At 41.3% G+C, this 17,814-nt stretch overlaps 1 protein-coding gene across 6 annotated transcripts in view; it reads right to left on the reverse strand.

Moving 5' to 3' along the window:
- The window catches only part of Syne2 (spectrin repeat containing nuclear envelope protein 2), a 310,222-nt gene that overhangs the window by 205,812 nt on the left and 86,596 nt on the right, over positions 1–17,814 (reverse strand). For all 6 annotated transcript variants that reach the window (XM_070032030.1, XM_070032022.1, XM_070032015.1 and 3 more), the window contains 3 exons: positions 11,353–11,453; positions 7,669–7,770; positions 4,346–4,483 (listed from right to left, as the gene is read on the reverse strand). In XM_070032030.1, coding sequence (XP_069888131.1) covers positions 4,346–4,483; positions 7,669–7,770; positions 11,353–11,453 — 341 coding nt within the window. The remainder of the gene's footprint in view (positions 1–4,345; positions 4,484–7,668; positions 7,771–11,352; positions 11,454–17,814) is intronic.

The raw sequence follows: 17,814 nt of genomic DNA on the forward strand, positions 1-17,814 counted from the left end.
AGTGATAGCACAGGGCCAGGGAGAGGGCGTGGAGGAGCACTAGAATGGATACCACCTCCAAGGCCAGCTCCTTTCCTAACAACCAAACCTAACCATTAAGAATTTAAGTTTTAAGCCAGGCACTGGTGGCTCATGCCTGCAATCCTAGCTACTCAGGAGGCTGAGATCTGAGGATAGCAGTTCAAAGACAGACCTTGCAGGAGAGTACATGAGACTCTTATCTCCAATTAACCAACAGAAAACCAGAAGTGGCACTGTGGCTCAAGTAGTAGAACTCGTGTCTTGGGCTAAAGAGCTTAAGGACAGCACCCAGGCCCAGAGTTCAAGTCCTGTGACCGTGACTGACATAATAATAATAATAATAATAATAATAATAATAATAATAATAATAATAATAATAATAATTTAGGTTTTGCCAGGTGTTAGTGGCACATGCCTATAATCCTATCTTCTCAAGAAGCTAGGGTCTGAAGATTGCAATTTGGAGCCAGATTGGGCAAGAAAGTCCATGAGACTTCAATTAACTACAAAATGTTTTGAAGTGGAGCTATGGCTCAAGTAGTCAAGTGTTAGCATTGAGCAAAAAAGCCAAGGGACAGCATCTAGGTCCTTTTGTTCAAGTCCCAGGACTGACACAGAAAACAAAAAACCAAAAAAACCAAGACAGTTTACCACAATGTTTCTTTCCTTTTTTAACATAAAAAAACTAGTCCCAAACTTCCTTCCTCACACAATTATTTTGGAATTTGGCTGGAAATTTTTGTAAGTTCTTACTATACTCTGAAGCAAGATTAAAAGGAACTAATTTATTAGGATGCTTAAAGATCTCTGTATCCTTAAACTGCTGAATCAGAAACTGTCCAGAAGACATTAACTTTTATGCATCTGATCACTTTAAAATTAGCACGTCATGCCGGGCGCTGGTGGCTCACGCCTGTAATCCTAGCTACTCAGGAGGCTGAGATCTGAGGATCGCGGTTCAAAGCCAGCCCGGGCAGGAGAGACCGTGAGACTCCTATCTCCAATAAACCACCAGAAAACCGGAAGTGGCGCTGTAGCTCAAGTGGTAGAGCGCTCGCCTTGAGCTGAAGAGCTGAGGGACAGCGCTCAGGCCCAGAGTTCAAGCCCCACGACCGACAAAAAAAAAAAAAAAAAAAAAAAAAAAAAAAATTAGCACGTCATCACAGCGAGAAAAAGCACCACAGTCTACTTGACAAAAGGACAGATTTCTCAGATACTATCTATTTGCCAAAGAATTCTTTTTGTGATGTTTCTCATTATTTGGAGTATTTTTTCAAATCATTTTCTACAAAATTAGGTCATGTCTCTGTAGCCTGGAACAGTATGAACTATACAGAGTCTTTTGTGTGGACACTGATGCTGGTAAGGACCTGTGCACAGGTAATTCTTGTCCCCACCCAAGAGTCAGTTAGAAGCTGGTGGCAGCAGGTGCTAGTGGGCACTGGAGCTTTACCACAGGCTAGAAACATTCTAGACCCAGGGCTGGGAATGTGGCTTAGTGGGAGACTGCTTGTCTAACATGCATGAAGCCCTGGGTTCAATTCCTCAGTGCCACATAAGCAGAAAAAGCTGGAAATGGCTCTGGCTCAAAATGGTAGAGTGCTAGCCTTGAGCAAAAAGCTCACAGACAGTGTCCAGGCTCTGAGTTCAAGCCTCAGGACTGGCAAAAAAAAAATCTGGACCTACCCAGAGGGTGGCTCTTTTTAACCACTGGGAAACTACTTTAAACACTAAGGAAACTGTGTGGAAAATATATTTGGAAAACAGATGATCACTTCTAATAGCCAAACAGGATCAGCAAACTTTGTGCAACAGCAAGAAAAATTTCCTGGCCATACAGACCCTTTAATCTCATGAAAAATCATTTCATTATCTTTTTAATGGATAAAAGGTCATTTTAGCCAGGCACTGGTGGCTCACACCTGTAATCCTAGCTACTCAGGAGGCTGAGATCTGAGGATCGTGGTTCAAAGCGAGCCTGGACAGGAAAGTCGGTGAGACTCTTATCTCTAATTAACCACCAGAAAACTACAAGTGGCGCCGCGGCTCAAGAGGTAGAGCGCTAGCCTTGAGCTGAAGAGCTCAGGAATAGTGCCCAAGCCCACAGTTCAAGACCCACAACAACCAAAAAAAAAATAAAGGTCCTTTTTTTGTCAATTTTAACTTTTTTTAAATATATGGCTGGCACATTATATATATATATATATATATATATATATATATATATATATATATATATATATATAGTAAAAAATAATTAAGCCCATTTAAAAGGTTTAAAAGGAGGGGAAAGAGCTTAAGAAGCAGGAAAAAGGGTGAATGTGATCTAGGACATTCAAATGAAGTATAAAATAAGATATATTGCTGTTTAAAACAAAAAGGTCTTGGGGACATTTATAGAGTTGTGTCGTATATATAAAATACAAGCCATACATATTCATATATAAAACATCTATAGGACATAAAAGAGAAAAATGAGTCAAATTCCAAGAAGTTTACATATTAAAGAGGCTATATGATAACTAAAAAATTGTAGACCTCTGTAAAGTTTAGAAAGTAGATTATAACCCATTTTAAAACCCATAATGAGGGCTGGGAAGTTGGCTCAGTGGTAGAGCGCTTGCCTTGCATGCCTGAGGCCCTGGGTTCGATTCCTCAGCACCACATACGAAAAAAGCCGGAAGTGGCGCTGTAGATCAAGTGGTAGAGTGCTAGCCTTGAGCTGAAGAGCTGAGGGACAGCGCCCAGGCCCAAAGTTCAGGACCCACGACCGGACCAAAAAATAAAAATAAAAAAAAAATTAAAAAAAAATAAAACCCATAATGAGGGGCTGGGAAGGTGGCTCAGTGATAGAGTGCTTGCCTTGTATGCATGAGGCCCTAGGTTCGATTCCTCAGCACCACATAAGCAGAAAAAGCCAGAAGTGGCTCTGTAGGTCAAATGGTAGAGTGGCATCCTTGAGCTGAAGAGCTGAGGGACAGTGACCAGGCCCAGAGTTTAGGCCCCATGACCAACAATAAATAAATACATACATACATACACACATACATACATAAAAGGCATAATGAGATGATATGTCAAAAGTCAATAGAAAAAAATTAAATAGAATTATTTTTTTTAATTCAAAGCAAGGGGGAAAAAACTGAGGATATAAAAATGAAGGAAATAAAACAACTCTACATCCTAAATGCCTAATAAAATTTTAGAACACATAAAAGAAAGTTTAGTAAAATTAAATATCTATTTCCAATGTTCTTTGTATCTCTGTCTCAGCAGCTAATAGAACAACAGGGAAAAATGCCAATCAAACCATAGATAATTTGAACAATATTCTCAACCACCACACAAATCTAGGGGCAATTATTACACCCAATAATTGAAGAGTTCATGTTCTTTTTGATATATGTTGTTATATACCATATGCTAGGCCATAAACCAAGCTTTCTTTTTTTTTAATTTTTATTATGGGTCTTAAGCTCAGGGCCTGGGAGCTGTCCCTGAGCTCTTTTGCTCAAGGCTAGTGCTCTACCACTTTGAGCCACAGCTCTACTTAGCTTTTTGAGTGGTTAATTAGAGATAAGAGTCTCGTGGGGACTTTCACGCCCTGGCTGTCTTTGAACTGCAACCTCAGATCTCAGCCTCCTGAGTAGCTAGTATTACAGGCATGAGCCACCAGCTCCTGTCTCTAAGCTTTAATAAAGCTGAAGAGATGAAACAGATCTCTGTCTGTCTCTCTCTCATACATACATACACACACACACACTCACACCTTTACACATGCTTTCCAGGTTTGGTGCCACCTCTTTCAATATTGATATAGACATCTGATGACAGAAGAGACTACAGGTTCAACCAAAAAATGACTCATTTACTGTGACTAATATGCATAGAGTACCACAGTAGACCAAGAACAGATAGCAAATACAACCTTGAGTGAGTATGCACTTAAGAAGAATGCTTTAAAATCTCCTATTTAGGGGCTGGGAAGGTAGCTCAGTAGTAGAGTGCTTGCCTCCCATGCATGAGGCCCTGGGTTTGATTCCTCAGCACCACATAAGCAGAAAAATGAGAGTGGCACTGTGGCTTAAGTGGTAGAGCGCTAGCCTAGGGCTGAAGAGCTGAGGGACCGTGCTCAGGCCCAGAGTTCAGGCCCTACAACACACACACACACACACACACACACACAAATCTCCTATTCAAATGACTAACACTATAGGGAAATGTAAGAATACTGTCTCATTTTTTTATGAAGCATGTATCCCATCCTTAGCCACCAAGACAAAGCTGCCCCTTGGAAATCTTCAAACCCGCATAGCACAGTAACCTGGTGGTTGAGGCCAAGCCAGCTTTCTCTCATCTTCAACTGATCTTCGTTCAGCTCGCTCGGATTTCCTTCCAGTGGCAGGACATCCTGGAAGGATTTCTTCTCTTCATTGAATGATTCCATAAAAGTCAGCAGACTCTACAGTAAGAAGAGCATTTCAAAAATTGAAGGATTGATGCAATTTGCTATTTTATGGTCCACAGCTAAAGGTAAAACCTAAGGTTTTACTTAGACAATAGAATTCCTGGATCCACTCTCCTCTCTGTGATTTGGTTTCTCGTGTGTGTGTGTGTGTGTGTGTGTGTGTGTGTGTGTGTGTGTGTGTGTGTGTGTGTGTGTGTGTGTGTGTGTGTGTGTGTGTGTGTGTGTGTGTGTGTGTGTGTGTGTGTGTGTGTGTGTGTGTGTGTGTGTGTGTGTGTGTGTGTGTGTGTGTGTGTGTGTGTGTGTGTGTGCGCTTAAACTTAGAGCCTGGGTACTATCCCTTGGCTTTTTCTAATCAAAGCTGGCACTCAACCACTTGAGCCACACCTCCATTTCTGATTTTTTGCTGGTTAATTGGAGCTAAGAGTCTCATGGACTCTGTTGCCTAGTCTGGCTTCAAACCCCAATCCTTGCATTTCAGCTAGGATTAAAGGCATGAACCGGGGCTGGGAAGGTGGCTGAGTGGTAGAGCACTTGCCTTGTGTGCCTGAAGCCCTGGGTTTGATTCCTCAGCACCACATAAGCAAAAAGAAAAAAGCCGGAACTGGCGCTGTGGTTCAAGTGGTAGAGCACTAGCCTTGAGCTGAAGAGCTGAGGGACAGCCCTCAGGCCCAGAGATCAGGCCCCACAACCACACCAAAATAAATAAATAAATAAAATAAAATAAAGGCATGAACCACAAATGCCCATCTAGTGCATCCTTTTACCTTAAGTACCAGAATAATGACATGTCTCATTATGTGCTTTGAGTCAGCAATGTCTACTGGACACATGTATATTGGACAGAGTGGCAAAGACATTGGCTCTCCGGGACAGACCAGATGTCACATGCAAAGTTAGCAACTGTGTCCTCTCAAAATAATGTATTCAAAACAAAATAAAAATGAGTAGACATAAGAATTACATCACAGGCTGGGAAGGTTGCTCAGTGGTAGAGTGCTTGCCTTGTATGTATGAGGCCCTGGGTTCAATTCCTCAGCACATAACCAGAAAAAGCTGGAAATGGTGCTTTGGTTCAAGTGGTAGAGCGCTAGCCTTGAGCTGCAGAGCTGAGGGACAGTGCCCAGGTCCAGAGTTCAGGCCCCAGGACCAACCCCTCCTCCCCCCCAAAAAAAGAATTACATCACAATTGTCATGAATAAATTATGTTCAAGATATTTACAACTAGTTGGGCTGTACAAATTCTTCTCATCTTCTTTTATCCAGACTAAAAACCGCTTTCTCCCTGTCCTCAATATTTCATGGCTAGGGACATAGCTCAGATAGCAAAGTGCTTGTTTAGCAAGCACCAAGTCCTGAGTTTAATCCCTAGTACTGCCAAATAAATACATAAACGTACACATAAATGAAACTTGCAACAAGGGAAAGATAATTATAAAAATTCTATAAGCAATGCCATGCACGTGTGTCTCTGTGATCGTGTCCTGTGTCCTGTCTCCTGGCTCATCTTCAGTCATCTTGGCGTCCCAATTCAGCTCTCCATTGGAGAACCGGTTTGTTGGTATTGTTTTTGTTCTTTCTTTCCTCTGTGGCCTATTTCCTAGCTGTGTTAAGTGTATTTGGGGGCTGCAGGCCTTTGTAACAATGGGCTGCTTGCAGGCTGCAGATGTTGTAATAAAGACTCAAAGATTCAATCTTCAAAAAAAAAATATATATATATATATAAACAATGCTTCTCTTGGTTTGAATCTGAAGGAAAACAGTATTAAAGAATTATCAGTTTCATAGATATATTAACTAAGCCATCATATAATTATCAAAAGTATTTCTAATTGGTTTTATGTGAGCTGAGCATAACAGAAAGGCCCTATCATTCCAGCCACTCAGGAAGCTGAGGTGGAAGGATCATGCCAGCCCAGGCACAGGGAATATCACAAGATGTCTCAAAAAAAAGAAAAGAAAAGAAAAGAAAAGAAAAGAAAAGAAAAAAGTACGGAACAATGGCTCTGCATTCCTAGCTACTTGGAAGGCAGAGCTGGGAAGGAAAGCCAAGGCAAAAAGATGTTTGTGAGATTCCATTTCAACCAATGGCTGAGCATGGTGGTACACACTGGCTGTCCCAGCTCTATTAGAAGCACAATGGCTGGGCACAGGGTTATATGCCTGTCCTCATCAGGAAGCAAAGTAGGAGGATCAAAGATCAGGCTGCTCCAGGCATAAAACGAGACCCTACCTCACAAATAACCCAAGGCAAGCCAGGTAGCCATGGCTCACTTGTGTACTCCTAGCTACTCAAGAAGCTGAGATCTAAGGATCACAGTTCAAAGCCAGCCAAGACAGGAAAGACCATTAGACTCTTATCTCTAATAACCACTATAAAGGCAGACATGGAGATAGAGCTCAAATGGTAGAACGTCAGACTTAAGTGATAAAGCTTACTGAGTTCAAGCTCTAGTATTGGCGGGGGGGAAAAGATTGCATGGGGAGTAACTACTTACCTTGTAAAAAGTGGCAGGCTATAAATAAGAGCTAGGATTTTAAAGCCAGGCTCCTTATTCAAATACCACCTATGCCTTTTAGTGTCACTTAGGTAAGTTTTTAAAATAAGTTTCTTAGTCCTTCTAAACTTTATTGTCTTCATCTGTAAAACTGAGATAACATTACTGAAGTTGGCAAGATGGTAGAGCTGGCAGCTGATCACCAAGCAGCCTGCTTCATTGCACATATTCATATGTGCCAGTAATAGTGGTTGTCATTATTCCCCAAGGACTCCTTTGATGCAGTCAGCTCCATTGCTGACTTCCTGATTCTCTCCTTTCCGTTTGCTGAAAGTGGCAGGATAATAAATATCCTAGGCCTTTATGAGCTCTATTATCTCTAGTGCAACTACTCGACCCACACTACACTACCTATTCCACTACTACCTATGAGCAATACTTTGACGACACTATCTCTGTCCCAGTCTCATCTCAGACACAGGCACTGATGTCTAGGTTCATGCTGGAAGTACTCAAAGGGCTGCAAGTATCAGCACCACCAGCCCCCAGCCCCTAGCCCCCAGAACATCTGAATGTGAATGTGTACTTTCACCTTAACACTTAAATACTGAGCTCTAAGATGTGTCTAAAAATGAACATCCCTACAAGAGTCAACTCCAGATAGGTGTGTAAAGTCATTCTTACTTGGTACTTTGTAAAGTAGGTCTCATTTTCTGAATCCTTCAATGCCTTCTGTAGCTTCGTCTCTTGCAGAGTTAGCCAGACCATAGCATCTTTCATCTTGCCCTGCAATTCACATACACACAATCTATATCTTAAATAAACGGAGTGAGAATTTTTGTAGTGAAACTAACAACTTGAAGTATCAGTGAAATAATGTCATCCTGACACCCCAGGGACTCTGGATGCCCAAGAATCATTTCATTTATTCAAGTAACACCTTCAACTTAAAGCGTAAGGACATCGAAGTGTGGTTTTTACAAAAACAGGCAACTGCCTGGTTCCAGTGGTTCCTACCTGAAATCCTAGCTACTTAAAAGGCTTAGAGCTGAGGATCACAATTCAAAGCCAGCCCAGGCAAAAAAGTCAATAAGATTCTTATCACTAACAGCCAAAAACCAAAAGAGTGGAGATGTGGTTCAACTGGTAGAGCACCAACCTTGAACAAAAAAGCTAAGAGACAGTACCCAGGCCCTAAGTTCAAACCTCAGTTTTATTTTTTTAAAAAGGCAATTAACCTCATTTTTTCCTTTTTTTTTTCTTATCATTCCTATTATCCTTTTTAGGGAATATTATTCTAGATTACTGTATAGTAGGCATTTTATGAGTACTTTTCACTATATTGAAATTACATATAATTCAAGAGATAGCCACTCCTTCCAAAAAAAATGCTAATATTAAAAAAATCTAGGAAGTGACACTGTGGCTCAAGCGGTATAGCATTCACCTTGAGCTGAAGAGCTCAGGGACAGCGCCCAGGCCCAGAGTTCAAGACCCATGACAAAAAAAAAAAAAAAATTCTAGGCAGGCACTGGTGGCTCATACCTGTGATCCTAGCTACTCAGGAGGCTGAGATCTGAGGATCACAGTTCAAAGCCAGCCCAGGCAAGAAAGTCTGGGAAACTCTTATCTCCAATTAACCACCAGAAAACCAGAAGTGGCACTGTGGCTCAAGTGGTAGAGTGTTCACCTTGAGCTGAAGAGCTCAGGGACTGATCCCAGACCCAGAGTTCAAGCCCCAAGACTGACAAAAAAGAAATAAAATCTTGAATTTTTTTTGGGGGGGGTCCGGTCGTGGGGCCTGAACTCTGGGCCTGGGCACTGTCCTTCAGCTCTTCAGCTCAAGGCTAGCGCTCTACCACTTGAGTCACAGCGCCACTTCCGGGTTTTTTCTTTTTGCTTATGTGGTGCTGAGGAATGGAACCCAGGGCCTCAGGCATGCAAGGCAAGCGCTCTACCACTGAGCCAACTTCCCAGCCCAAATCTTGAATTTTTTAAAGACTGTAAAATAACACTACTGAAGTCTAGATGTGCTATGACACAGAAGCAGCAACATTTTTTTTTTCCTTAGGTGTTTGTTTAGGTGGTAAACTGGCTTACATCCAGAAGCAGATTTTGACAAAACAGAAATTACATCTTACTTTCCTTCTTTTTTTTTTTTTTCCCGGTTGTGAGGCTTGAACTCTGGGCTTGGGCACTATCCCTCAGCTCTTCAGCTCAAAGGGAGGGCTCTACCGCTTGAGCCACAGCACCATTTCCAGTTTTCTAGTGGTTTCTTGGAGATAAGAGTCTCACGGACTTTCCTGCCCCAGCAGGCTTTGAACCACGATCCTCAGATCTCAGCCTCCTGAGTAGCTAGGATTACAGGCAAGAGCACCCGGCCTTACTTTCCTTCTTTAATCTTCCATTGCTTTGTTTCTCTAGTAAGCAAGAGTATTTGTAGTATTTTTTGCATCCAATTTCATGGGGATTTGAATTTTTAATTTTGTTGCTGTTTTTTAATGAAATTTTAATTTTGTTGTTTTTTTTTATGTGAAAATTAATTAGGAAAAACCTGCTCCTTTAGTGGGTCAGAAAGAATTGAGCTGAATTCCTAGCTGGTCTCAGCTTCAGTGTGGCTTCCAGAATCAGCAACAATCTGGCTTACTGCCTCAGACCTAACAGCTGGGAAAACAGAGACCAGCTTGTCATGTAAAATGCAAGTAAACATGTCTGAGAAAGTTGCTGAAAAGACACTTTAATATAATATTGATAACTATATCATTCATTTATCCTCATAGAAACTGAATAGTCATTTCTTTTCAGGTCAGTGATTTTTTTTTTAATGAAATTTCTGCCCACATAATTTTTGACTAAAAGGAAGAGGGAAAAGTTGAACAACCACATGGTAATCTAGTAATTCAAGAGTCTCTCAACAAACAAGGATCAAGAGTAGAAGACAAAGCATCCATTGCCATGAATTACATCATTCCATTTGCACAAGGCTAAAGGCAATAGAGACAGCATGTGCTAAATTGAGATGGCGGCGACAGTTACATAAGCACGTAAATACACTAAAATACTGTATATTGTACAGCTTAATTTTATGACGTGAATATATATTTCAATAATGCAAGTAGGAATTATAATAGACAACAAATGGATATAAAATTGCTCAATTGCTTCTGTGTAGTGCCTGATCTGGTTTCATTCTTGACTGTCACTAAAAAGCCAATGTGTTAAAGGCTTGAATGCCAGAATGCAGCCATGTTGGGAGGTGGTGGATACTTCAAGAGGTGGGGTCAAGTGGGAAGTTTTAGGTCACTGGGGGCATTCCCTCTAGGAGGGCTGCAGAACCTCAGTTTCTCTCCCCCACCCCCCTCTTTCTCTCTGTCAGTTGTAGGGCTTGAACTCAGGGCCTGGGTGCTGTCCTTGAATTTCTTTGTGCTCAAGGCTAGCACTCTACCACTTGAGCCACAGCATACTTCCAGGTTTTTTAATTGGAGATAAAGAGTCTCACAGGGACTTTTCTGCCCAGACTGGCTTTGAACTGTGATCCTCAGCCTCCTGAGTAGGTAGGATTAAAGGCATGAGCCACTGTAGCCTGGTTTCCTCTTTCTTGTTTTTAATTCCTTTTCCCTTACCCTCCTTCATCCTCCCCTTCCTCTTTTTTCTCCTTTCCCTCATCCTTCCTACCCCTCCCTCCTCCTTTTTTAGTATCTGGCTATGTAACTCAGGCTGGCCTCAAATTCCCAATTCTCCTGCCTCAGCACCCAAAGTGCTGGGATTATAAATGTGCACATCGTGGCAGGCAATCATTCTTCTTTATCAGTTGATGATCTCCTGTATATATTGTAGTAACACAAATTAGCTTTGTATTATATTGCCTATGTAAAGTTGATTTAGTTGGTGATAAATGAACACTGTTAATTTTTTAATGGGCCAAAAGTCATTATAATAAATGAAATTAGAATACTGGTTGCCTGAAATGAGTAGCAGGGGAAAGAGATATAGTGGATCATTACGGGTAATAAAAAAATGATTACAATATTTCATGATTAAAGTTTAGATGGGTATGTACATTTGAAAAAACTCAGTGAACTAAGCTGAACAGTGGTTCATAGCTGTAATCCCGCTACTCAGGAGACTGAGATCTGAGGATCATGGTTGAAAGCCTTCCTGGGGAGGAAAATCCTTTAGACTGTTATCTGCAATTAACCACCAGGAAACCAGAAGTGGCACTGTAGCTCAAAGTAGTAGAGTGCTAGCCTTGAGCAAAAGAACTCAGGGACAGCACACAGGCCCCAGTTCAAGCCCCAGGACCAACAAAACATAATTAACTAAATTAAAGCATCAGCAGCATAGTACAAACATGAACCAGATTTGTACCTGATCCATGTCACCCGTCCCAGGAGCATCCTTTGAATACTTCAGGAACTGTGCCACATAAGTCATGATTGACTTTTCATCTGGATTAACAACATCCACGTCTGCAAGACACACAGCATTATCATTATCAACTGGCCACCAATTTCTCCAACAATCAATACCTACAACAAGCTATGCCACAGGCCCTTGAGCGACTGGGCTCTTGAAATGAACCCAAATAGCCACTATGCAGTCACTGGCCACTCTTTCTTCCATGGCAGAGGTTAGAGCTTGGCTCTGGAGTCAGATGGACTGGGGTAGAATCCTGACACTGACATGTACACAGACTGTTCTGTGATGATCCAGTGAGCCTATGTATCTTTATTTGTGAGGACAGAACAATCAGGGAGACAGAAAAACTCCTCCTCCTCCTAGAATATGGTGTGGAAAATCCTACAAGACTACAGGACTGGACAGTAACTACAATGGGTCCTTGAAACTCTGGGCTAGATCTTTGTACAATAATGCATTTCACAAGGAAGTTATAAGGAAGACTTTTAAGACATCCTAGAGTTAATTACTCACACATAAAACAATTTCACTGAGAGCCTTCTATGGGACAGGCTAGGTTTTGTATTAGAAGATAGTTCATAGCCAGGTATGGGAGGCTCACACCTATAATCCTAGCTACTCAGAAGGCTAAGATCTGAGGGCTGTAGTACAAAGCCAGCCTGTGGCAGGCAAGTCCATGAACTCTTATCTCCAATAAATTACTCAGAAAAAGCTGGAAGTAGTGCTCTAAGTCAAATGGTAGAGTACTAGACTTGAGTACAAGAGGCTAAGGGATAGCTCCCAGGTCCTGAGTTCAAACCCCAGGACCAGCAAAAAAAAAAAAAAGAATCATGGTGAGCCAGGCACTGGTGGTTCATGCCTGCAATCCTAGCTACTCAGGAGGTTGAAATTTGAGGATCATGGTTCAAAGCCAGCCAGGGAGACACCAAAAAGCCAAAAGTGGAACTGTGATTCAAATGGTAGAGCATTAACCTTGAGCAAAAAAGCTTAAGGCCAGTGCCCAGGCCCTGAATTTAAGCCCCAGGACCAGCACATAAAAAAATTTCAAGCATGAAATATGCTGGGCACTGTGGCTCACACCTATAATCCTAGCTACTCAGGAGGCTAAGATGTGAGGATTGCAGTTCAAAGCCAGCTTGGGCAGGAAAGTCTCAGTGAGCCTCTTATCTCCAGTTAACCACTCAAAAACTGTGGCTTAAGTGGTAGAACACTAGCTCTGAGGAAAAAGAGCTCAGGGATAGCACCCAGGCCCTGAGTTCAGGCCCACAACCAACACACACACACACACACACACACACACACACACACACACACACACACACACACACACACACACACACACACACACACACACACACACACACACACACACACACACACACACACACACACACACACACACACACACACACACACACACACACACAGATTTTAAATTTTTTCAAGCATAGGACTTCACCAGTAACATAATAAACTAAGTAGATCATAAGAAGCACATGTATGATGTCAAAGATAAAACCATATTTTGCCAAAACAACACAGATTATCAAAAAGAAAGTCATCTCTATTTATACATTCAGTTAAATTCAATACAACAAATATTTACAGGGAGCTGTCAGATGTGACAGGAGCTATAAGGACATGTAAGGGCACTATCCTCAGGGACCTTCTACTTCATCCCTTCATTCAGCAAACATGTCAGATGCTCTTAAGACATAATCTGCCCCTCCAGGAGTTTACAATTAGAAAACAATACATGCAAAAAACACAACACGCTGAATGCTGAAGTGAATGTGTTCACTAGGCCCCAGGAGCACTGTAAGTCAGCTAAGATAGAAAATAATTTTTTTACTCATACAAAAATAATCTAATTCAAGGAATAAACAGATAAGAGATATCAATAAAAACTGGGGGCAGGATTTCAATATGGGATAGATCCCTAAGAGTTGAGACATTCCACCTTTAATGGGAAAAGGTATAAATATCAAGGTATGCATAAAAATATTACTACTGATAAGATTATTTCTTTGTTGCTTTGTATGTCCATCCCCCACAGTATAACCCCTGCTTTCACTGTATTTGATGTTGGTATAATTTGTGGAGGGGAAGGGGAAAAACAAATCGTTTAAATAGAGATACAGGTGGACCCATTGCAACAATGAGATGTACAAGTCATTTTTGGTGCGGGGAGGATTGGTGGGGGGGGGGGGAAGGATGGGAAGGGGAAACAAAGGAGGAGGCTACAATGCTTGATAAGAAATGCACTCATTATCTTGCCCATGTAATTGTAAACTCTCTGTACAGTATTTTCACAATTAAAAAAAATATTACTACTGGCTTGCTTAGGTATTTCTTCATAAAACTCATTTTATTTTATTTTTTTGGCATTATTGTTTTATCTTTTGAGGTTTTTTGTTTTGGTCTTTTAAGGAGGGCAAAGGGGGTGTGCAGAAAGTGATGGAGGAAGAGTGAACAAATGCAGTCATGGTATTCAGCATTCACTATGTGGAAAATGAACTATGCAATTTGTGGACGGGGATGGGTAGGGGAAACTGGGGGAAAGCAAAGGAAGAGGTGGCACTGTACATAAAAGAAATGTTCTCGGGGCTGGGAAGGTGGCTCAGTGGTAGAGTGCTTGCCTTGCGTGCCTGAGGCCCTGGGTTCCATTCCTCAGCACCACATAAGCAAAAAGAAAAAAGCCGGAAGTGGTGCTTTGGCTCAAGTGGTAGAGCGCTAGCCTTGAACTGAAGAGCTGAGGGACAGCACCCAGGCCCAGAGTTCAGGTCCCAAAACTGGACCCCCCCCAAAAAAAGAAAAGAAAAAGAAATGTTCTCATCACCTGACTTACAAAATGTCAGCCCCTCTGTACAATATCTTAATAATAATAATAAAAGTATATTTTTATAAAACATCACATTTTATAAAAAGGCATGCATGATAATTACAAGTTTTACAAAGGGTAGTTCCCTTAATCAAATATGACAACAGTATTGTTTGCATTTTAAAAAAATAAGGTGGATTTAATTTATTTAAAATAAACTGCGGGCATTCATTTGTGCAGTTGATATTTGCTTCTTTTATATTGTCTGTTTTGTTAGCTACCTAGTTATTTGCACTAAAATAGAACACAGTGGGGCTGGGAAGGTGGCTCAGTGGTAGAGCGCTTGCCTTGCATGCATGAGGCCCTGGGTTCGATTCCTCAGCACCACATGAGCAAAAAGAAAAAAGGTGGAAGTGGCGCTGTGGCTCAAGTGGTAGAGCACTAGCCTTGAGCTGAAGAGCTGAGGGACAGTGCCCAGGCCCAGAGTTCAGGCCCCACGACCGGACCCAAAAAAAAAATAGAACACAGTTACTCCAAGACACTACTCAAACAGAAGCAATGGTTAAGATCAGAATTTCTGTCCCACACATTCAAGGACAGCAAAACCTCATTTCCTGAAAAAAAAAAGAACAAGTTTATATTAACAGTGAAGATTTTGAGAATCACGATATAAGATAAATACTTCTCAATTAATCAAAAATAGAGAATTAGAGCAAAGCATGAGGAAAGTAAGGGAAAATATACAGTGAAAAATCATAGAGAACAAAATACAATAAGAGCTCCATAGAGAACAAGAAAAAAAAAAAGTAGATGGAGGTTAAAAAGTTAACGAGAAAAAAAAAAGCCGGGTGCTGGTTGCTCACTCCTGTAATCCTCACTACTCAAGAGGCTGAGATCTGAGGATCACAGTTCAAAGCCAGCCTAGGCAGGAAAGTCCGTTAGACTCTAATCTCCAATAAACCACTAGAAAACCGGAAATGTGGCTCAAAAGGTAGAGAGCTACTCTTGAGCTGAATCGCTAAGAGACAGTGCCCAGGCTCAGAGTTCAAGCCCCACAACAACAACAAAAAACAGGGCTGGAAATATAGCTTAGTGGTAGAGTGCTTGCCTAACATGCATGAAGCCCTGAATTCAATTCCTCAGTACCACATACAGAAAGGGCCAGAAGTGGCACTATGGCTCAAATGGTAGAGCACTAGCCTTGCGTACAGAGACGCTCAGCAACAGTGCCCAGGCCTTGAGTTCAAGCCCTAGGACTGGCAAAAACAAACAAACAAACAAAAAACAACAGCAGTATGAACCCAGACCAAAGCACAAAGTAGTAGACAGAATGGCAAAATGACTGACTGGGGGTTTGGCTCAGTGGTAACAGTGAATGCCCTGCATGTATAAGGCTTTGGCCAGAGAGAGAAAAAGAAATCTAACTTAACTTACCAAAAATATTCTGCAATCCAAAAGGGTAAGTACTACTATTGAAAAACATATCTAAAATCCACATGCTGGCTTCTAATACCAATATCCAATGAAAGGTCCCAGGGCTCCTGAAGAAATTACTAACTCTAGAATTAGGCAGGAGACAAACAGGATCTGCCGTGAAAGTAAGGAGCACAAGGGTCAACTGGCGGAGCTCTCACTGGGCAAAATGTGAAGCTTAAAATAAATGCTTTGGGGCTAGAGAATCGTGCTCAAGAGGTAGAGTACTTGCCCTGTATGATCCCCAGCACTGAAAAAAAAAAAAAGCATTAAAGGTTGGGGGCTGGGAAGGTGGCTCAGTGGTAGAGCGCTTGCCTTGCATGCATGAGGCCCTGGGTTCGATTCCTCAGCACCACATAAGCAAAAAGAAAAAAGCCAGAAGTGGCACTGTGGCTCAAGTGGTAGAGTACTAGCCTTGAGCTAAAGAACTGAGGGACAGCGCCCAGGCCCAAAGTTCAGGCCCCACGACCAGACCCAAAAATAAATAAATAAAATAAAATAAAATAAAACAAAACAAAAGTAAGGCCAGGCGCCGGTGGCTCACGCCTATAATCTTAGCTACTCAGGAGGCTGAGATCTGAGGATCGCATTTCAAAGCCAGTCCGGGCAAGAAATTCTGTGAGACTCTTATCTCCAATAAACCACTAGAAAACCGGAAGTGGCACTGTGGCTCAAGAGGTAGAGTGCTCACCTTGAGCTGAAGAGCTGAAGGACAGTGTTCAGGCCCTTAGTTCAAGCCCCATGACCAACCAAAATAAATAAATAAAAATAAATAAATAAATACTGGAGTACAGTTGCAAGTGTAAAATAAAATAACAGTAAGTCCATGCTGATACAATTTTTATGTGAATGGATGAATAGAATAGGACAGGAAAGGAAAGGATAGACAAACCTAAGTGGGCTGGTGAATAGTGATTTCACTCCAAAGATCACAGCATAGAAAGAGGGGCAGGAACTGGAGAGCGGGAAAAACTTCTCCATAGAGAAATTAGACAGGGCAGCTTGATTATCTAGCACAGGCAAGGAATCAAGATCAGCATCAATAGTGAAAAGCCACATTGATCTCAGGTCTCCTGGAAATAATGTGATGAGAACATCCCTTTACCTCTGTGGCCCGCTTCTTAAGAACCTATAATCCCACGGTTCACTATGACAAAATAATACGAAACCAATTTTCCTAAAGGGCCATTCTATAAAGCACCTGACTAGCAATCCTCAAACTTCTCAAAGGCATAAGAAAAAAATATAGGCACAGTCAAGAGGAGCCTGAGGAAATGTAGTAACTAAAAGTATTATGGTATCCCAAATAAGGTACCAAGGAAAAGGCATGAGGTAAAAATTAAAGAAATCCAAATGAAGAATGACCTTTATTTATGACAGCATACTAACACTGGTTTATTTGTTATGACAAATGGACAACACCAGTATAAAATATTAACAATGAAGGAAACTGGATTTGGGGTGTATGGGAATTTAGTGGGCTTCCTTCTCAATTATTTTGTAAATCTAAAACTAGTCTGAAAATGAAACCTATTCAAATATAAATGTATGCATAAGCAAAAATACATGGAGGAAGAAGTACCAATGCATGGCTGAATCTTGCAAACATTATGCAAAGTAAGCAGCCAATCACAAAAGACTAAGTGATCTGATTTGTGTGAATGAAGACTAACTGCTAATGGAGTGACAAAAAGTACTCTAAAATCAATTGTGACGATGGTTGTACAGCCATGGAGCTGTGCTCTTAAATAGGAAAAGTGCATGGTACATTCATTGTATCTCAGTTTTTGGTTTTATTCGAAACCAGAAATTACTGGGCTGAGGTGCAGCTCCATATGCAATAACCTGTGTTCAATTCCCAAAGCAGAAATATTAACTGATAAATCTAGTCACATGGTACATGGAACAGGAAATAGCTGTTTTGTGCTAGACTAAAAGAAGCTGATTATTACACGTTCAGTAGTTAAACAAGCTGGTAGTTGTTAAAACAGATATGCTTGGCACAGCATGGTGGCACAGGTAGGAAGATCTCAGTTCAATACCTGTTGGGCAAAAGTGTAAGGCCCTATCTGATAAAGAATACAAGCTAAAAGTACTGCAAATGTGTTTCAAATGGT

This window comes from Dipodomys merriami, unplaced genomic scaffold (assembly GCF_024711535.1).
Source record: "Dipodomys merriami isolate MVZ:Mamm:240054 unplaced genomic scaffold, mDipMer1.0.p SCAF_1, whole genome shotgun sequence".
NCBI lineage: Eukaryota > Metazoa > Chordata > Mammalia > Rodentia > Heteromyidae > Dipodomys > Dipodomys merriami.